Here is a 22,751-nt window from a genome sequence, read left to right on the forward strand (position 1 = left end):
TGTTTGGATTTGGGTTGTGAATATCTATTCTTGTCAGAGTGGAAAATAGTTGCTCTGTTGTCTCTTATTTCTGATAGATGCTATCAATAGACCCCCACCCAGAGAAAATCAGGGAGAACTGCCCCCAAATGGTGCAGGCAGTGGCCAGGCTTCAGCAATTTACAACCAGAGTAATTGGCTTTACTCGGATTTTTGACAAGTTACACCATATATTCCTGCTTGCTAAAAGAAGTGAATAAAAGGGTCAATGACAAAGAGGGGCTTCTGGCCATAAAACAGCATCAAAAAGGGAACCATGACAAGAACACAATCAGATTGGTATAGGACCCAGGACCCAGCAAAGCCAACTCTGCTTTGGAGGAGGAAAGCAGCTATAAAAATGTTACTTGATTGTTCTAAACCCTTGGGTGTTGGCCACAGCTGGAGTGGATTAGGCCAAGGGGTTATTGTCTCTGGGTTTGCCAATTAACTGGAATCCAGTATGTGTGTGTGTGCGTGTATTTACACACACACGCACGCACACATAAACACGCATTTCAGTGTATAATGCAAGACCTGGTATGAAAAGACAGTGAAACAAAATATTTATATATGGTCAATATTTATAAATGGTCAGTTAATATTGACTTTAGAGGACCCAGACATAAATTTAGAATGACATTGATCCATTAACACACAGGCTGATTGCTTAGTTGGTTGGGTTTCTTTTCCTTTTTAAGGAATCTTAATGAGGATGCATTATACCCAGGGAAACATGATACACACACACACACACACAATAAGTCACTACATATGAGCAAAATGTCCCTTTCTTGCTATCACTTCAAACCATACACATACCATTATTGCAAATTATTTGAGCAGGAAACACAGTTCTGTTTGTTTGCTTGGATTTGTGTGTGTGTGTGTGTGTGTGTGTGTGTGTGTGTTTCTGTCTCAAATAGAAGCTTCAAGATAGAATCACAGAAACTGAATGTCAGGCTATTGTTGAGAACAATGAGAAAATGGTATGGAACCAATGAGGTTTTATATATACAGTAACAATTGAATGATGAATGTTGACACATGATGGATGTGATGAGAGACGAAAGATTGTTCTGAAGCAGGAATGGTGTATGATTGTAGTAATAGTAGCTGTAGCAGTAGTAATAGTAGTAGTAGTAGTAACGGTAACAACGACGGTGCTGTTGCCTGTAATTAAAGAGAAGATGATACAGCAAGATTCTGTCGAATCAACTCAAGGCTGTGTTCTTTCTCCCGCAGAATCTCCCTCAAGCGGCGAATCCGTTCCTCCTGGGGTGTCTCCCCAGAGAGAGTCACCGATGACGTGGAGGCACTTGGAAGTTCTAGACTGTTGTGTTTTGAAGAGCTGACATGTGAAGAATAACAAGAAGATGAGGAGGTGGAGGGGGAGGCAGGGAGCAGAGGAGAAAGGTTGGAAGGAGATGGAGTGCTGTATGAAAGGTCGTCAGTCATAGACGATGAGGATGATGTTTGAGTTTCTAAAGGAAAACCTGTTATCTTGACAGCTGCCTTTTTACCAACTGTTTTCTTTTTACAGTTCAATTTTTTACCAGACCCTGACAAGGTAAACTTGTATAATTTAGAAGAATCACTTAAATGACCAACGTCTTTTCGTGTGGAGGCTAAGTTTTTAAAAGCAACATTCTCTGGGCAAAGCCCAAATTTCTCTTCTTTGATTGATGACAGGGAAGTCTGTTGGTTGATGGGAGCTAATAACGAGACAGATGAATCAGGATTGATGTCCCCTTCGTAACCATATTTTACCGGTTCCTTTTTGATATTCTGAACAAGATTTAAGGAATCTGGTACACTAGTAGGAGGTAAAGTGATGAGAGGGTTTAATGGAAGGATGGATACAGGAGGAGGATGTTTCACTGGTTCATCGCCATAACCAGAAGTTATGGGTTCAGATTTGATATGAACCGTATTAGGTTGCAGAGAAAGAACATTATCAATTCGCAGACCTGAAGAATTACAACTCTGATATGATTGATCAACTACAGTTCCAACAGAAGATGCCACTTTCGGTGTTACCATAGTTACATTTGGTACAACAGGTGTTGAGCAAGATGGTAACAAGCGATGGCCATTTACTGGATCGACTTTGGAAATTTCAAGAGCTGTACCGGTCGCTCGTAATACGGTAGCTAATTCCGATTTAGAATCAAAAAGTTGGATTTTATTACTCCCTTCCTTCATATAATACAGACAATTGTTATTCTCGGGAGTTGGAACATGACTTTTCATCTTCTTCGGATTATCACTGGCAACCATTCCGCTTTTTTTCTCTTTCAGAACAGATTTGGATTTCTTCCGATATTTCCTAACTGGAGGAATGAAATCAATATCTTCTTCAAAACCAGTATGTTTTTTTGGTCTACGTATTCTTTTACCAGTAATTATAGGTGGGGCTTCCAGAGTTGGTACCGTTTCTTTTGTAGAGCTTGGAAGTGGATCTGCAGATGGAGTAGTAATAACATCATTCAAAGACTTAGAAGCATTGTTAGTTTGGAAAACTATTTGGGATCCATTATTAGTATTTGATACGACTGTTGGAGGTGGACCATCCTTAGTATTTACAATAAAAGATTTTGGCATTTTAACTTGCATAGAATTCTGGTTGAAACTCTTTTCAAAAATATAGGCAGATCTGCTGGCTTTGCCACCTTGTGAAGGAATGGCCACTGTTTTATCAGACAATGGAATGAAAACATATTTACCCATAGGTAGCGAATGGGCAGCACACTGCAGCTCATCTGCAAGACGAGTGGAACTATTTCCTTGAGGTATGACAGAACCTAAAGAAGTCACTGAAGACACACTTTCCAAGGTGCTGGCAATCGATTTAGCAGACTCTTTCTTCAGATTAGGATTAGTGACAGCTGTTACCTTTGTCTGACCATTACGCCGTCGTATGTCAACAGAAATGTACTTCGGATCCTGTTCACTTTTATCAGAACTGCTAGAATTCTTTGGTGAAGCATTTTCTTTCTGTGAATTGTTCAGCTGAGAATCGGTCATGTTGAAGTTGTTATCCAAATCTTGTTCGACATTTGGTGGTGATTTTGTTGTTAGAGTTTTCTCATGGTCAGTGCTCGGGTGTTTCGTGTGACTGGCCGAATCTATGCTGATGTCCACACTGACCTCCTCGTTTGCATTTGTCAGCTGCACAGGAGAGGTGAACGCCTCGTTGTTCATGCTGACGACAACGGTCCGTGGACTTAGCAAGGAACTCGTTGACTGCGGAGAATTGATTAAAACTCTTTGGAATTTAGATTCATTTGGGAGGTTGTCATTTTCAGCAAAGCCATCTATTTGAGGTTGTTCTACATGGAAGAAACCGGAATCTGAAGAAGATTTAACAAATTCAGAATTTTCTCCAAGTTGTGAAGCTGTAACATCATCCTCACTGGATCGCAGCTGTTCTTCAGCCAAAGAGAAAACAGAAGAGATCTTCAATCCAAACATGCCATCGTCATCAGCGTCATCAGCATTTTCTTGCGATACTTCTTTACCATCGGAATGGCATTCTTCCATTACAGATTCAGATTGCTGTGAGAGATTTTTAACAAAATTTGTGTCACTATTACCGATGGCTTTCCCACTATTCTCAGTTTTGTCCTGGTGAACAATGTTATCAGGATGACTCTCTGTTGGTGCTAGGTTCGTCCTCTCTGCTGCTGCTGCTGCCGTTTCGTTTGTTTGTTTGCTATGGGACTGTGTTTTGTGTTTGTTTTCATTCAAGACAGAAGAAAATCTCAACAGAGATTTGCCAGAACTATTCTGTACTTCACTGGCATCCAAAATAGTTGGAACAGGCGCCGATGATAGAGAGGAAGAAGTCGGAGGACAAAGTTTTCTGGCAGAATCTCGTGAAAACAGTTTCACAGGGTGGACTGACCCAGAATCTGCTGCTGTTTCATCTACTGTTGCTGCTGCTGCTGGTGTTATTGCTACTGCTGCCGGTGCTGGCGGTGTTGCTGCTGTTGATGTTGGTGGTGTTGCTGCTGCTGGTGTTGTTGTTGATGTTACTACGGCAGTGGTCAGTGTTTTAGTAGATGTCGTAGTTGTGGTGAGTGCAGTACCAGAAGTGCGCACGTTCTGATTATTCCCTGTAGAATTAACACAGGTGGTTACAGGAACATCCTTTGGTCTGTCTGTTGAAGCTGGTCCAGTTTGGGAACTATTCATATCAGACTGGCTTTTGGCTGATGTTACATTGGAACCAACAGTGGTAGCTGGAAGTATTGGTGTGGTGGTTGACTTTGTTGTAGTCGTGGTCGTAGTTGCTGTTGTGGAGACTTCAGAAGGAACAAAACTTGGCAGCAACAGTTTCAACATGTTGTCCGAGATGCCATGGTTTAGAAAAGAATTGTACGTAAGAAGATTCGAAGATTTTGTGGTGGCTTTAGTTTCAGTTGTTGTTGTTTTCGTAGTGACAATTTGGTTCGGTGAGTCAGGGGACTTTTTCTGCACAACAAACACAATCTTCTTCTTTTCGTTATCACACACAATTGTCGGTTTTGCCAGAGCTATTTCTGTTTTGCCATTCACTCCTCGACAAATCAACTTTTTCATCTCACCTTCGGGTTGATTGGGATTGGTGGCTGCTAAAAGACCATTGTATGGAAGAATGTACTTCAACTGGCCCCCAACATAAAGAGCATATGCTTTCTGGGTATTGCTAGCCGGAGGGGTACTGCCAATAGCTTTAGAGTTAGCCGTTGTCACTTTGCTGGTTGCAGTTTGGTTCGGTGTTGGTGGCGCCTTTGAAACCGCAGTCTCAGAATGCGGCACTTTTGAAACTCTGGAAAAGAAAGGATAAAATAACAAAATAAGTCACAATAACAAAACATTAATGATAAATAACACAAACAAAAGTTTAACTGAAAGAAATGCCACCAAACAACTCTAGACATTAACGAGGAAGCCATTAGTAGCAACAGCATCCTCAAATCACACCCTACAGCTTCAACAAGGAAGTATAGCACATCACTATCATCTTTCCATACTGGCTGCCTTAGACAAGACTTTCTGAAGCAGCATCCTACAATGAGACACACTAACCCTAACACTAGCTTTTACTGGTTTACAAATAAAGGATAAATAAAATCTTCATATGTAGAAAAGCAGAGTTGTATGATTTGAACTAATGTTACCTCTGCCCAAATGGCATAAACAAAAAAACCAAATATACACATGCGATTTCATTCATGAGGCATTGGTCAATCAGAGGTTATAGCAGAAGATACTAACCAAAGGTACCATGCAATAGGATTGAACCCAAAGCCATGAGGTTGTGAAGCAAAGTCTTTAACCACACAGCTATGGCTGCACCTATGTACATCATCATCATTGTTTAACGTCCACTTTCCATGCTAGCACGGGTTGGACGATTTTGACTGAGGACTGGCGAACCAGATGGCTGCACCAAGCTCCAATCTTGATTTGGCAGAGTTTCTACAACTGGATGCCCTTCCTAATGCCAACCACTCCGTGAGTGTAGTGGGTGCTTTTACGTGCCACCACCACGAGGGCCAATCAGATGGTACTGGCAACGACCTCACTCGAATCTTTTTACACATGCCACTGGCACAGGTGCCAGTAAGGTGACGTTGGTAACGATCACGCTCATTAGACATTAGATAATACGGTTATATATATATATATATATATATATGTATAGAGTGTTTGAAGTGGTGTACAGATGTTGGATAATTCTTTATTAGCGCTTTTATTTGTTTACCAAACGCGTCAAGACAAAATCAAAATGGTAAAAACAGAATGTCTGATTGTTCATTTATATGAATCGGATGGGTTTTTTTGTTTTGTTCAGAAAAGGAGAATATTTTAATTTTTTTGGAGAGAGAGAGAGAGAGAGAGAGCTTTCAAGACAATCAGGAAAGAGGAGAAAAAATAATAATAATAATAAAGGATGGGGAAAGGATAGATAGATAAAGAGATAGAGAGAGAGAGAGAGAGAGAGAGAGAAAGAGAGAGGTTTCTTTTCAATCTGGTGTGGTCAATTCATTGAAATTTCATTTCAAAGTATTCTTTTTCTTTTCTTTTTCCATTGTATACTTATCAAGATATTTGTAAATAAACACATTTTCTCACAAGGGCTGGTGACCTTTCAGTTTCCTAAAATTTTAGGAAACTGACACCTCTGAAAGGTCACCAGCCCTTGTGAGAAAATGTGTTTATTTACAAATATCTTGATAAGTATACAATGGGAAATGAAATAGAAAAAAAATGAAATTTCAAGGAACTGACCACACCAAATTGAAAAGAAACCTCTCTCTATCCTTTTCCCATCTTTTATTACTGTTATTTTTACTCCTTTTTCCTGATTGCCTTGAAAGCACTTTGCTTCTCTTTTTCCCCAAAAACAAATTTTTCCTCTTCAGAAAAAAAAAAAAAAAAAAAAAACATCCTGTTCATATAAATGAACAAAGAAATGATCTGTTTTTACCATTTTGATTTTGTCTTGACGAGTTCATAAATAAACAAAAGCACTAATAAAAGATTATCCAGAATTCTGACTGCCTCCTTTTTCTCGAAACAGCTGTAAGAAGTAATATTTAGAATTTCATTAATTTATACTATGACTTTTAAAATCTGTATTTGTATTATTATTATTATCTTATCTATTGATTTACCTAATATTTTTGTATGCTTTTGATGTTCTCATTTGTAAAATGAATAAAATAATTCAACATTATAATATCCATAAGTTGATGAACAAACCAAATTTGTTTCTCCAGTTTCTTATTTGTATTATATATATATATATATATCACCTTCGAACGTTGGGCCTCACAGAGACAATGACAAAAGACCGAGACCTCTGGAGGTATGCTGTGACTGAGAAAATCCAGCAAATAAAGTGAGTCCACAGCTGTAACCTACACCAGTGTCGCATAACCAACCCACTCAAAAGTATCTTGGATCATAGGGCAACATGCTGTACTTGAGGAGACCTACTGGGTCAAGTACATCAACGTCAACATCAATATCAAATCAAATGGAAATTGTAGTTGTGACCCCCCCCCATTCTGGTAGCACGTAAAAAGCATTATCCGATCGTGGTCGATTCCAACTCATCTAGCCTCTGTGCCGGTGGCACATAAAGAGCACCCACTACACTCTCAAAGTGTAGGAAGGGCATCCAGCTGTATAAACACTGCCAGATCAGACTGGAGCCTGGTGCAGCCTCCTGGCTTCCCAGACCCCGGTCAAACTGTCCAACCCAGGCCAGCATGGAAAATGGACGTTAAACGATGATGATGATGATATACACTGCTGCATCCGAAATCTGCAATATCTCCATAACTACCATCTCAGCTATAACCTTGGAGCCCTAGTAATCCGTTACAGTACTTACTTAGCGTACCTAATCGTTTAGATCACCTGTGAACTAAACCCCCATATTTTGTATATATATATATATATATACCCTACAAGCACACCCTAGATAATATGGTGGAATCACCAACATCATTTAGCATCTGATTTCCATACTTGTATATATATACAAGAAATTGTTTACAGTTATCACAGACTCTTCCCTCAACATTCATTATATCCACCTCCGTCACCCATTCCCCCATCTCTCACTCCTCTCAGACACTCTTGCAACCTCAACCCACCCACAACCCCAGTTCTTCTGCCTCCGTTCACTCCTCCACACAGATGCTTCATCCCTACTGTTTGCATATCTTCCCCCACTCCACCCTAATCTGTCACCCCCACCACCTTCCCTTCTAAAGTATGAGTAACCATTTGGCCTCTCCCCTGTAAGAAACCTGTTCTGCTCTGGCCCCTTCTATCACACTACGACCCCTCATTTCCTAACATAAAGCCACCTTTCTTGGAAAGTCTTGCAAGCTGCTGCATGACAACCTCACTAGTGCTGGTGGCATGAAAGGAGGACCCAACACTCCCTGCAAAGTGGTTGGTATTAGGAAGGGCATCTGGCTGTAAAAACCAATTCTAAAGTACCACTGGTGTTTCCTCTGCAAACATGAACGGGTAACGATATAATAATCATAAGGACACAACCCACCCTGGACAATCCACCCTCAAATACAAGCAATTCATAAAGACTTACGCTGCATAAACTTTCTGTTTGTTTACTTTCTCAACTTTTGGTTTCCTTGGTACTCTTGGTTTGCGAACGGCTGTGGGTTTTTTAGCCACAGAATCACACCTGACAGCCATCACAGCAGCAGCAGCTTTATCAGCAGTAATAACACACCTGGAGAGTAAATCTGGAAGAAACGGACACAAAGCAATCAGCCACCTTGATTAGTTACAACATTAATTTTTACTGATTGATTGATTTCTAACTTTGGTACACAGGAAACGTGAACGTGTGTGTGTGTGTGTGTGGGGGGGGTCTTGGCAAAATTGTACCTGGCAATTTTTTAGCAATCAAGTTTAACCAAGCAAGATTTGAACTAAGAACTTAAAGGGATGTAACAAAGTAGCAGTGATTAATTAGTCCGGCATTGTAATTAATTTTTACTGAGAAGGGTCAGTTAAAAGAAAGGACAATATCAGCAGCCAAGTTCACCTGGTTGTAAGTAGTTATTTCTTTACTGCCCACAAGGGGCTAAACACAGAGGGGACAAACAAGGACAGACAAAGGGATAAAGTCGATTACATTGACCCCAGTGCGTAACTGGTACTTAATTAATCGACCCCAAAAGGATGAAAGGCAAAGTCGACCTCGGCGGAATTTGAACTCAGAACGTAACGGCAGACGAAATACAGCTACGCATTTCGCCCGGTGTGCTAACGTTTCTGCCAGCTCGCCGCCTTTCCTGGTTGTAAGTAGTTACCCCAAGATGGTAGGTGCTGGTGCGGTAAAACTGGTGTCCTGATGACTAGCAGAGTTGAATTCCACTCATAGGAAATAATAGTGAGAGAGTGACATGTTAATCCTCTCAGCCCTGGGCCCCTGTTTCTAGCTTTACCCTTCATCTGGGCTCCTGAGCAAAAACAAAATAATAAATAGTTGCATACACAGCCCAAGAGTAACAATAGCAGGCAAAACTAATGGACAGAATCACAAAAAAAAACAACATTCAGGAGCAGTAGCTTGCTTACGAACCACATAGTTCCGGGTTTAGTCCCACTGCATGGCACCTTGGGCAAGTGTCTTCTACTATAGCCTCGGGCTGACCAAAGCCTTGTGAGTAGATTTGGTAGACAGAAACTGAAAGAAGCCCGTCGTATATATGTATATATATATATATATATATATATATATATATATGTATGTGTGTGTGTATATGTTTGTGTGTCTGTGTTTGTTGCCCCAACATCGCTTGACAACGGATGCTCGTGTGTTTACGTCCCCATAACTTAGCAGTTCAGCAAAAGAGACCGATAGAATAAGTACTAGGCTTACAAAGAATAAATCCTGGGGTCGATTTGCTCGACTAAAGGTGGTGCTTCAGCATGGCCACAGTCAAACGACTGAAACAAGTAAAAGAGTAAAAAGAGTAAATAGGACAACTGAATAAAAGGCTGAGCTCTCCTCATCTCCTGTATTTGTCCATCCGAATCGCTACTTTCCTCATTACTTTCACCAGTTGGATTGTCCAAATCACTCTCATTGTCTGTGTAAAGGTGAACTCTTCGTCCCAAGAATAAACATCATCAATAATTCTCTCAACTGCAAAATCATTTGTTTTTTCATTAAAAACAAAAGCAAACAACAGCGTTGGTGAGAGACACCATTAACAAGAAACCATAAAACACACTTGGTTCCAAAGCTGCTGCAATGTGGATCAGTTGTCTGTGTTTTGGTACCCGGATCGACTGCTTGGAAGGCAACCGTGTAACGGTTAGCAGGATTGCCTTCCAAGCAGTCAATCCGGGTTCAACTCAGGCGATAGCTTTTATTTTGTCCAACCCATTCTAGAATGGAAAGCGGACATTAAACGACGACGATGATAATTTTCTGTGTGTCTTTTCCATTACCACTTTACTGGGAATCTGGTAGAGATTCCGTTCATGCTATTGTTGCAAAAGCAAGGACTCAGTGCAATAGGGTTAGATGTTAGAAACTGTCTTTGGGAGGGTGGAAGGTCATGAATGGAAATGATAATTATTTTTAATATTGGCACAAAGTGAGGAATTTTGTGTAGATGGAGAGAGTTCAATTAAATTCACACTAGAACTAGACAAGCCCCTTATTTTATTGACCTTTGAAGGTTGAAAGGCAAAGCTGACCACAGCAAGACTTGGAATGAATAAGCTCAGGACATTTTATTGAAGGCACAATACATTCAATCACCAACACAGGTTAGAAATAAGGTACTGCAGAAAGTAGCAGCAGCTACAAAGCAGGGGGTGGGAGAGAGAGAGAGAGGGGGGAGGGAGTGTGTAAAAGTTTGACTTTTAGCATCCGGATTACTCTGCCAAATGTAATGCTTATTGATTCACATTGTCATGAATTAATCCTGGATTATCTCATAGCTTTCAATTTCAACGATGTGACTGTTTATTTTAAAAATGACATTGTAGGGTAAGTGTGAGAGGATGGATCTGGCTAGTTTCAACATAAAACAAATAGAATATTTAGGCCAGATATGGTCAGTTTCAATGATAAAGGGCTAAAGTTGGTTGGTATAACATTGACAATTGTGTGGCTGCTAATAACATGTAGCAGATACAGAATGGTAAAGACATTGCTAATAACATGTAGCAGATATAGAATGGTAAAGACATTGCCAATAACATGTAGCAGATATAGAATGGTTAAAAACATTGCTAATAACATGTAGCAGATATAGAATGGTAAAAAACATTGCTAATAACAGATATAGAATGGTAAAAACATCCAATAAAATGTTATGTACCTGAGAAATATTTACGACGTAACTCAGATCTCTGTACATCGCTCAGTGACTCGTCTTTGAGAGCTTCTGGGAAGGTAGAATATTTCAATTCTGTCTTTGAATCTGTTGGAAATAAAGGAAAAAGAGAGAATGAGCAATGCTAATCAATATTATTAGATATTAAAAACACCGAGTCCACTCTGTAAAGTGGTTGGTACTGCAAAGGGCATCCAACCATAGAAACCATTCCAAAACAGACAAAAGGAGCCTGGTGCAGCCCTCCACCCTTGCCAGCTCCAGTGAAACTGTCCAACCCAAAGCAGATATTAAACGCACGACCTTTGAACATTAGGTCTCACCAAGGCAATGACTAGTGTCCGAGACCTTTGGAAGTATGCTGTGCATGAGAAGACCCGGCAGGACAAATGAGACCATAACCCGTGGCCTCTACCTGGGATGTAGCCAGCCCACTTATGCATACCTTTCCTTCTTGAGACACAAAACCCTACTTGTGAAGACCTGTTGAGGCAAGGGAAAATCAAAATCGATCAACATGAATGGAAATTGTCGCTGTGATACCAGTGCCAGTGGCACATAAAAGAACCATCCAAACGGGGCCGTTGCCAGCACTACCCCAACTGGCCTCTGTGCCGGTGGCACGTAAAAAGCACCAACCAATCGTGGCTGTTGCCAGCCTCCCCTGGCACCTGTGCCAGTGGCACATAAAAAGCACCCACTACACTCTCAAAGTGGTTGGCGTTAGGAAGAGCATCCAGCTGTAGAAACACTGCCAGATCAGACTGGGCCTGATGCAGCCTCCTGGCTTCCCAGACCCCAGTCGAACCGTCCAACCCATGCTAGCAAGGAAAGCAGACGTTAAACGATGATGATTGATTTTTAATAAACCTTTCTTATCCACAGCCCCAGTAACTTTAGTCAATCTTATATAAAATAATCATCAGCGTTTCTAGTCCAGTTTTTTCATTGTTGGTTGGGTTTATGGCTTTGATGAGACTTACTCAAGCATGGTTTCACAGTCAGAGAAGCCTTTCCTGTTGGCAAGCTGCTTTTTCCAAGTAAGGTATTTTGTTTCTAATTCCAGCAGTTTTTACAAAAAAAATCACAAAGGCATCCAAGCTACAGAACATATTGTTTACAGGAGACATAAAAACACCATTCCTTAAACAGTGCCATCAGGATGCAAACAAACAAACAAACACACATTTGTTTATAGCAGTTTGATTTTATTGCAGTCTGTACAAATGGTTACGATGTGTAAGGTTCCTCTTTTTGAGTTGTTTGCAGTTTACTGCAGGCAGATTAGGGGGTCCAGGTAGCACTGGCAGAGTCCATGATGGATCTAAAGTATTGTTTGTATAACACTCTCACTGATGCTGTTTCCATGTAGCAACTGTGAACACTGGCCTAGGTATGTTGTTTACTTTGGGGCCTGCCTCTGTGGGTACCATGCAAAAAGCAGTGGTGATGGTGCCACATAAAAAGCAGTGGTGATGGTGCCACATAAAAAGCACCCAGTACACTCTGTAAAATGGTTGGTGTTAGGAAGGTCATACAGACCATACCAAAACAGGCAATGGAACCTGCTCTCTGGCTTGCCAATTCCTGTCAAACTATCCAACCCATGCCAGCATGGAAAATGGATGACGATAAATGATGATGATGTGTTGTGAGTATTGTGGAGGAGTAGTATGTAACTCTTGACTTCTAGTAGCTTCTGTGTGTGTGATGGTTGGTTATATAAAGTTGAAACAGTTGTGTAGCAGCGTGTAAAGATGAGGGGATGTAAATCTGGTGCCATCTGCATATGCAGTTGTCCATATACCTTGTGTGATGGTGCCATGTGAGCATAAGTTGAGAAGAGAATGGGTGAGAGGTACTCCATGCATGATCTTTGAGGTACTCCAGGCATGATCTTTGAGGTACTCCAGGCATGAAACAACAGATCCTGGAAGACCAGTTCATGTCCATATGACATAGGTTTATAACATGACAGAATGTAACCTCTGAGTTAATATTTATGATGGTTCTGAAGGTAGAGGTGAGTATATTTTTGTATGAGAGGTTAGCAGTCAATGGCAGTTAGAATGGTAACTTAGATATGTTTCAACCAAAGATTGGTCCAGGCCATGTCTAACATGTTTTCATTCTTCTTCTTCTTCTTCTTCTTCTTCTTATTATTATTATTATTATTATTACTACTGAGTGAGAGAGCAGCACACACCATCAAAGTGATGCTAAGGTACAAACAAACAAATCCCAGGACAGTTGTGTAAAGAAGTGCTGATCTCTGTGGAGGGAATTTGTGGTAGAATTAGGCCCAGGAAGACATGGGACAAGGTGGTGAAGCATGATCTTTGAACATTTGGCCTCATGGAAGGAATGACTAGTGACTGAAACCTTTGGTAATATGCTGTGCTTGAGAAGACTTGTCAAGCCAAGTGAAATCGTGGTCATGGCTGATGCTGGTGTCACATAACTGGCACCTGTGCCACACAAAAAGCACCTTTCAAGTGTTGGGCCTCACAGAGGCAAAGAGGATGACCGAGACCTCTGGCATTATGCCATGATTGAGAAAATCTATAAAGCTGAGCAAAATCATAGTTGTGGTAAATATTGGTGTCATGCAAGTGGCCCCTGTGCCAGTGACGTGTAAAAGCACCCATTACACTCTCAAAGTGGTTGGCATTAGAAACCATGCCAAAACAGACTGGAGTCTAGTGCTGCCCCTTCGCTTACCAGCCCTGGTCAAACCGTCCAACCCATGCCAGCATGGACAACGGACGTTAAATGATGATGATGATGACTATACCCATTAGATAAGAGTACACCAGGCATGACATGGTGATCTCATATCAAGATAAACAACGCATGACCTTGCAGGTGGGGTCCAGTCAGAATTTTCTTCAGGTCGAGTAGCTAATCCCTCACAAAAGGTCCCTGAATAAGGTTTGTTTCAGGATGATGAATGAAACACCCAGATTTCGAGGGATAAATTATTCAAACTCCAAAGAATCCCTCTCAGCACGTGGCTATGATGCTCCCCCACTACTTCTGCTTGTGATCAGTGATGCACATATCGTCAGCCACTAAGGGACATGCTCAACTGGTTACGGTCAAACAACTGACAAGCAAATCTGTGGTATTGAGCAGAATATTTGCTGTAGCCCATCTTTTATACCAAGACAAAACAATGTACATGATAACACTTCCAATCAGTTAAGATCAGAAGCCATGAGAGCCACTGCCTGGTACTGCATCAATGCATTATTATTATTATTGTTGTTGTTGTTGTTGTAGTGGTAGAATCATTAGCATTCCAGACAAAATGCTTGCCAGTATTTCATCCACCTTTATGTTCAGAGTTCAAATTCCAATGAGGTCGACTTAGTCTTTCATTCTTTCAGGGTCAATAAAGTAAATATCAGTTGCGTATTGGGAGTCAATGTAATTGATTTATTCCTCTCTGAAATTGCCGGCCTTGTGCCAAAATCTGAAACCAATATTATCAGATTTTAATAACTGTTTGTTGTACAGAAGTATTTGGGATCGAAATGATAATTCCTTACAATGAAGAGGGCTGTTTAGTGTTGTCGCTGGCACAACCACCCCTCTGATGCTGGTGCCATGGTTAAAGACAGCACACACTGTCAAATGATCAGTATTAGAATCAGAGGGACAGGCAGGAAGCAGACATGGAAAAGGGAGGGAGTAAGAAAAGGCAAAGGTACGAAAGAGAGAGGAATGTTTGAAGGATTCTAGTCACTTAATATCTTCCACTCTCATTGGTCATGACTCGCTGCCGTAAAGGAGAACCGTTCGCTTGGTAGATCCGCCAGCTCAACCCACCCTGGGTGAATGCTGTCTCAAGAGAAAGAGAGAGAGAGAGAGAAATACATACACTGGTAAACAGAATTTAAAAAGGAATTTCAAATAAGTGATGAATAAAAGTGAAGGAAACGAGAGAGATGCTGTGTAACTGACCTTCCATTTTTAAGGGGTCTAAACATTTCTCTTCCGTTTGAACCTCAACTGGACAAGACTTGGGCAACAACACGGGTGAATAACGGGCTTTTATTGTTGTTGTAGTTGTTGGTGGTGGTGGTCGTGGTGGTGGTGTTGGCTGTGGTGTTGGTCGTGGTGGTTGAAGTTGTGATGGCTGTAGTGGAGGTGGTGGTGGTACTGGTGGTGGTGGCGGCGGTGACGGTGTAGGCGTTACTGTTAACTGAAAGTGATTCTCCATCGACTGCATCTGCACAAACTGTCGCTCGTCCACCGGCGATGAACAGTAGAGGGTGCTGCGCTTTGTAGCTGCTAGTTTCCTTCTTTTGCGATTTCCATATTCGACTGATTTTTTTTTAACTCGAGGCATAGTTTCCAGAAAGAATTACTTCATCAAATTCTCTTTGAAAAGCAACGTCAGGTAAATGTTACAACAATGCAGGACAGGTAGGAAAATATTTCATCGTTGGACACTGAATAAAATAGAAAAGAAAAAAAGATCAAAATAGAAAGAGAAACAACAAAACAAAACTATTCGTCACAATCCCCAGTTTTAGCTTAGCCCCATGTTTAAGTCACCCCCCCCCCAGTTTTTGCAATTCAAAATCATGTATAAAATAGTAGGAGTTATATGAGTAAACAGGGTTTATCTATAAATAATGGTTGGACAAAATGATGTCAACACCTAGCATCATAGAATCATAATTTTGAAATATCTGTAAAACCATCAAAAGCTTGTTTATTTTTATGTTTTTTGATTTATTATTAGTGTTGCTTAATATGTTTGGCTAAAATTGCTGTTTCTTTTCAGGTATCATCAGAAAAAGGTAATTAAAATGCATTAAAATGACAGATCTATCAGACTTTCAAAGAGGTCAAATTGTTGGTGCTCGTATGGCAGGCGCTAGCGTAACGGAAACAGCCGAAATGTTTGATGTATCAAGAAGTACTGTCTCGAAAGTAATGACAGCCTTTGAGGAAGAGGGAAAAACCTCCTCGTCAGAACAAAACTCCGGAAGAAAACCAAAACTTTCAGATAGGGACCATCACACTCTTATGCAAATTATTAGAAAGGATCACAAAAGTACAGCTTCCAAAATTGCTGCAGAGCTTAATGACCACCTTGAAAACCCAGTTTCCATAAAAACTGTTCACTGGGAGCTGCACAAAGCCAGATTTCACAGGAGGACTGCATTCAGAAAACCACTACTTTCAAATACAAACGTCACAAAGCTTTTAGAGTGGAGCAAAAGCCTACAGAATTGGTCCCTAGAGCAGTGGAAGAATGTCACTTTCTTGGACGAGTCATCCTTTACCTTGTTTCCAACCACCAGCCGATTATATGTGTGGAGACAGCCAAAAGAAGCATTTGACCCAGACTACCTTTTTCCAACTGTTAAATATGGAGGAGGATCTATGATCTGGAGAGGCTATATCTTGAAAATCCACCGGCCCAATGGTTTCCTTTCATGGAATAATTAATAGTCAAGAATTTTATCAGATCAAATTCCTCCTATGGTTGCGGAACTGCTTCCAGAGGGAAACGCAATCTTTCAGGATGATAATGCACCAATTCACACAGCTAAAGTTGTTACAGAATGGCACAAAGGAACATTCTGCTGAAGCTGAACATCTTATCTGGCCACCACAGTCCCTAGATCTCAATATTATTGAACATTTATGGTAGATTTTAGAAAAACAGGTAAGGAGTCGATATCCTCCACCATCATCACTACAAGAACTGGAGACGGTTTTAGCTGAAGAATGGACAAAAATTTCTTTAGAAACAATTCAAACTTTGTACGAGCCCATACCTCATAGAATTAAAGCTGTAATTACTGCCAAAGATAGTCCTACCCCATATTAAAATAAACTTGTTTGAAATTTTAAGGTGTTTCCATTATTTTGTCCAATCCCTATATTGTCATACTGTTTTCAAATTTTGGCACCAGCCAGTAATTTTAAAGGGAAGATGTAAGTTGATAATATCGAGCCCAAAAAGACAAAAGGCCAAGTCAACCTTGACTGAATTTGAACTCAGAACATGAAGACAGACAAAATGCTGCTAAGCTTTTTGCCCAGTGTGCTAACAATTCTGCCAGCTAACCACCTTCATAGTGCTTGTCATATTAACCAATAGACATGATCATATTCACTTCTAACAATTTTGACTTGGGTACACAACAGCCAAACTCCAAACAATGATGCATCTATTTATTTTCAATAGGTCTGGACAGGTTCCAGTGCAAACATGTTGATTGCTGTGATTTTTCCTCATCAGAGAACATCTCCTCCCTTTTAAGCATCCATAACAGGCACAATCCATTGATATAAAAGGGCTTTGAAATCCTGCAGTGTTTCGGCCTTATTGTATGTCTCCTTAGTCAAAGTTAACCCCCCCCCACTTACCGAACTGGTGAGCTCTTGCTTATAGAAATCAGGAAACAAAACATTTGCTGATGTCTGGCAAACCAGTAATTTACAGGGAGGAGCATGCATGACGGGTGATTCTTATAAACAAAAGCTCATTCTGAGGAGACACAAAATAAGGTCAAAACATCTTGGTATTTCAAAGCTCCCCCAATGGTTAATTACATCTTATGAATGAAAGGTGTCTGAAGGGAGATGTTCTCTACTGACTTAAAAAAACAGCAATCAGACATTCATAACAGATTCTGCCAGAATCTGTTATGGATGAACAGATGTGTTATTACACTCATCATCATCATCAGTCATTTAACATCCACTTTATCTGATCCATGCTTGCATGGGTCAGATGCAATTTGCTGAGGCACCCGTATTGTAAATCAGGTAGTTCATGAAGGAGTCATACTCTATGACTGGTGTAATAACACCATAGTCAACTGCTATAAGGGGTAAGGTGATGCTTTAGATAGAAATAACTACAGGGGTATAAAATCATTGGATCAGGTGATGAAAGTTACAGAGATCGTAGCCCAACTAATTAGGGAGTGAGTTAGCCTAGATGAGATGCAGTTTGGTTTTGTGACAGGCAGAAGCACCACTGATGCTATATTTCTGGTAAGGAAGCTGCAGGAGAAATACATAGCCAAAGATAAACCTCTCGACTTAGCCCGTGTTGACTTGGAGAAAGCCTTTTGATAGAGTCCCCCAATCCCTTATCTGGTGGTCAATGCAGAAACTAGGGATAGATGAGTGGTTTGTGAGAGCGTATAAGCCTTGTACAGAGTTGCTACCAGTAAGGTGAAGGTAGGCAATAAGTGCAGCGAAGAATTCAAGATAGAAGTAGAGGTTCACCAAGGATCAGTGCAAACCCCACCACTTGTTCATCATAGTCCTCCAGGCAATAACAGGGGAATTCAAGCTGCCCCTGGGAGCTCCTCTATGCTGATGACCTTGCTCTTATAAATGAATCACTACCAAAACTAGAGAAGTTCCAGGTATGGAAGCAAGGTCTAGAATCAAAGGGCCTGAGCATTAACCTAGCAAAAACCAAAGTCGTAGTAAGTAGGAAGGCAGACAGATCACAAATCTTTTCAGGTAGATGGCTCTGTTCAATCTGTAGAAAAGGTGTTGGCAGAAACTCCATAAGATGCACCCAGTGTAAGCTTTGGACACATAAAAGGTGCAGCAATATCAGAGGAAGGTTAACAGGGAAACCAGCTTTTGTATGTGGAAGGTGCACAGGTACATTAAATGCTGAAAATGTGCAGAAAATAAGACTCCATCAACTGCCAGGTGGGTAAGCTAGAGGTAGTAGATAGCTTCCATTATTCAGGTGACCAGGTTAGTAATGGAGGTGGATGCTCTGAGAGTGTAGCTGTGAGAATAAGATTAGTCTGGGCAAAGTTCAGAGAGCTCCTACCCATGCTGGCAACAAAGGGCCTCTCCCTCAGAGTGTAAGGCAGATTGCATGATGCCTGTGTGCAACAGCTATGCTGCATGGCAGTGAAACATGGGCTGTGACAGCCAAGGACATGCATAGGCTTGAAAGAAATGAAGCCAGTATGCTTTGCTGGACATGTATGTTTAACAGAGTGTAAGCATCTTGAGAGAAAAGTTAGGCATAAGAGGAATCAGATGTGGTGTGCAAGGGAGACAACTGCACTGGAATGGTCATGTGATGTGTATAGATGAGGACAGCTGTGTGAAGAAGTGCAGATCTCTAATTGTGGAGTGAACCTGTGGTAGAGGTAGACCCAGGAAGACATGGGATGAGGTGGTGAAGCATGATCTTTGAACTTTGGGCCTCACAGAAGCAGTGACTAGTGATTGAGACCTTTGGCAATGTGCTGTGCTTGTGAGGACCCATCAAGCCAAGTGCACCCATGCTGGTGGCATGTAAAGAACATCTTTTGAATGTTGGGCCTGATGGAGGCAAAGTGGCAGAGTTCCTTTCAAGAGTTGGGCCTCATGGAGGTAATGACCAAGACTTTTGGCATTATGTTGTGCTTGAGAAGAAGACCCACCAAACCAAGCAAAACTCAGTCGTGGCAGTAAACCGGTGTCACACAAATTGGCACATAAACGCCCTGGGTGTCACATAAATGGCACCCATGCTGGTGGCACACAAAAGTACCCAATACACTCTCAGAGTGGTTGGCATCAGGAAGGGCATCCAGCTGTAGAAAACCAAGCCAAATCCGACTGAAGGGTGTGTGTTGTGTTCTTAGGCAAGACACTTTATTTTATGTTGCTTCAGATCACTCAGCTGCAGAAATGAGATGTGATGTCACTGGTGCCAAGCTGTATCAGCCTTTGCCTTTTCCTTGGATAACATCGGTGGTGTGGAGAGGGTAGGCTGGTATGCATGGGTGACAGCTGGTCTTCCATAAACAACTTTGCCCGGACTTGTGCTTTGGAGGGGGAACTTCCTAGGTGCAATCCCATGGTTATTTGTAACTGAAGGTCTTTACCCTCAGCCCTATCCTCTCACACTGTCTCCGATGAAGGGATATAATAAATATCCTGGAAACAGCTGTAAGACCTATCTATAACTGTTCTAATATCTACACAGCCTTGGTTTTTTTTATCTCATTACGAAACACACAGACATATGACCAAAGTTGAACCCCTTAATCGCAAAATCACCGAACCTGGAACTTAACTATGGTCTGTCTACAGCATTTATTCAGCATTACCTGACAACTTTGGGTCTCAATGACACCATTACCTCTCATAACCTATATATATATAGATACACATACACACCACACGACAGGCTTCTTTCAGTTTCCATCAACAAAAAAAAAAACACTCACGAGGCTTTAGTCATCCCAGACCTATTGTAGGAGACATCCATCCAATGTGCTACACATGGTTACCGAACCCGGAACCATGTGATTGGGAAGCAAGCTTCTTACCATATGTGTGTGTGTGTGTGTGTATTTGTCCCTCTCCACCGCTTGACAACAGATGTTGATTTCTTTGTCTTAACTTAACGGTTTGGCAAAAGGAGAAGATAAAAAAAAAAGGAAAAGAGTACTGGGTCTATTAGTTCAACTATAAAACCCTTCAAGGCTGTGTGCCTCAGCCCCTCCGTCGTCCAATGACACGGGTAAATAAACGAAAGACGCACAATGGTGTATATAATATATTAAATACATACATACACACACACTCATCACTTGGTGCATAGGTACGCATAACTCTTTCCTGCCAAATGGCATTGTTACGTCCCTTGGAACTGTTTCACTTTCATTATCTTCCTCTAGTCATCATCAAAATAATTGTCAACATGCCGGACAAAATGTTCAGCGGCGTTTCGTCCGGCTTTACGTTTAAGGGTTGATAAAATAAGTGACAGTTAAGCACTGGAGTCGATTATATCGACTCCCTCCCCCGAATTTGCTGGCCTTGTGCCAAAATTGGAAACCGATATTTTATATAACGAATTCGAATAAATTGATCAAAATGAAAAAGTCTAATTATAATATTTATTCGAACTTCCAAATGGCGAGCAGACGAGGTGGCCACAGAAATAAACCACCCAAGACGTGGACGCTTTACTATAACAATTTTGATTCAAGGGACTAAAGAAAGAGCTTCTACTTAGCAGCCACCAAATAGGCTAAAAATAGCAGCCAAATTTCCCTCAACTCCCCATCACCATTCCATTCGTCAGATTATTTAGTCCTAGAAATATATAAAAAAAAAACCCGAGATGGTCTTGACTGGAATATGTATGGTCAGGCGATTCCTTCGCACCACATAAGAATCCAAAGAACGCACGGTGCCAAGAATATTCACAGACCTGAATGTCGTCGTGTTCAGTCAAACAAGATTATTTCTTGGAGGAGTCTGTACTAAATGTACGGAGTATTGACAATTTTACAGATGGAAACATTAACTACACTGTCTGATATTGCAACGAACATAATTTGAAAGAAAGAAGATCAGGAAGTCAGAAAAGAAAAGAAAGGAGAAAAAAATGTGAAAGCAAAAACGTTCCTTCTGACTTCTTCCAATATTGTCGCGTTTGATGTTCAGAAATAATATAGGTTTCAAATATTTGGCACAAGGCCAGCAATTTTGGGGAAGGGCTAAGTCGATTACATCGACCCCAGTGCTCAACTGGTATTTATTTTATCAACCCCGAAAGGATGAAAGGCAAAGTCGACCTCAGTGGAATTTGAACTCAGAAACATAATGATGGATGAAATACCTATTTCTTTACTACCCACAAGGAGCTAAACACAGAGGGGACAAACAAACGGATTAAGTCGATTATATCGACCCTAGTGTATAACTGGTACTTATTTAATCGACCCCGAAAGGATGAAAGGCAAAGTCGACCTCGGCGGAATTTGAACTCAGAACGTTGCTGCAGACGAAATACCGCGAAGCATTTCGCCTGGCGTGCTAACGATTCTGCCAGCTCACCGTTTTATGTTCAAAAATAATATTGAAGAATTGTGACCTTGAAAATGGTTACTGCAATAGTGGCAGTTTCAACGACTGAATGTTGGCAGCTAGAACATTTCTGATCATAACGCTACTCAACCGTGGTTGATCTGGAGCTAAATAACATCGATCACTACTTTTCTCTTCTCTAAGACATTGAACTTAGCTTCAACCAAAACAACAATGGTCTGAAAGAGTTTTTTAACGAGACTGCCTATGAAGGCATTCTTTTAACTATTTGCCATCTGGAAGGATTAAATTATTTCTACTACTTATAGTGCTCCAGCTGGCCTAAAAAACAAACAATATGACAAGTACAGGTAAACGTGGGTTCAGTAAGCAACGCACAGGTGTGGCCTGTGTGGTTTAATGCACAGCACGAAGAAATGATCCAGTGTTGTTGAGAAGTTCACAATAATCTGATCAAGGTTTGACCTTACAGTGTGATGGACAAATGTCTTGAATCACAGGCTCAGGTCAAGCCAATACTTGTCACTGAATCTGGGTCAAGACAATCCATGGAAGTGCATCTGTTCTTGAGTGACCACTCTGATCATCCTTGGTGACTAAGTAGCGTCCATTCTGTAGTGAAATATTCAGACCAAGTCTCATTGCTCTTGACTGGTGTCTTTAGGGTCAGTCTCTACAAAAGATCACACAAAACGACCTTTGACCTCTGATTAAGCCATAAAAATGTGAATGGAAGCAGTAAAACCTACTGAAGCCAACAAGAGGAGGGGAGAGAAAAATCCCCTTAAGATGAGGTGCAAACAAGGGTGTATGGCTAAGGAGTTTGTTTCCCAACCTCAAGGTTTCTAATCCAGCCCCACTGGTTCACACACTGGACAAGTGACCCCTGAGAATTCTTGAATATTGAGGTTTTCTTCCTACTTCAAGTGGAATTAGTCAAAAGAGGCAGTATCATCATCATCACTGGACTATCATGTCTTTGGCCCCATGAAAGAAGGTTTG

General features: G+C 41.0%; 1 protein-coding gene across 6 annotated transcripts in view; it reads right to left on the minus strand.

The window, feature by feature from the left end:
• Positions 1-22,751, minus strand: part of LOC115228783 (flocculation protein FLO11-like) — a 38,864-nt gene that overhangs the window by 1,069 nt on the left and 15,044 nt on the right. For 4 of the 6 annotated variants that reach the window (XM_036500686.1, XM_029799275.2, XM_029799280.2 and 1 more), the window contains exons 2-5: positions 14,877-15,367; positions 10,896-10,997; positions 8,135-8,294; positions 1-4,831 (exon numbers count right to left, since the gene is read on the minus strand). The exon at positions 1-4,831 is cut by the window's left edge. In XM_036500686.1, the coding sequence (XP_036356579.1) occupies positions 1,198-4,831; positions 8,135-8,294; positions 10,896-10,997; positions 14,877-15,264 (4,284 nt within the window). In that variant the 5' untranslated portion in view covers positions 15,265-15,367 and the 3' untranslated portion in view covers positions 1-1,197. The remainder of the gene's footprint in view (positions 4,832-8,134; positions 8,295-10,895; positions 10,998-14,876; positions 15,368-22,751) is intronic. The other 2 variants (XM_036500689.1, XM_036500688.1) reach the window with 2 other exon arrangements.

Source organism: Octopus sinensis, linkage group LG2 (genome assembly GCF_006345805.1).
Source record: "Octopus sinensis linkage group LG2, ASM634580v1, whole genome shotgun sequence".
Classification (NCBI taxonomy): domain Eukaryota; kingdom Metazoa; phylum Mollusca; class Cephalopoda; order Octopoda; family Octopodidae; genus Octopus; species Octopus sinensis.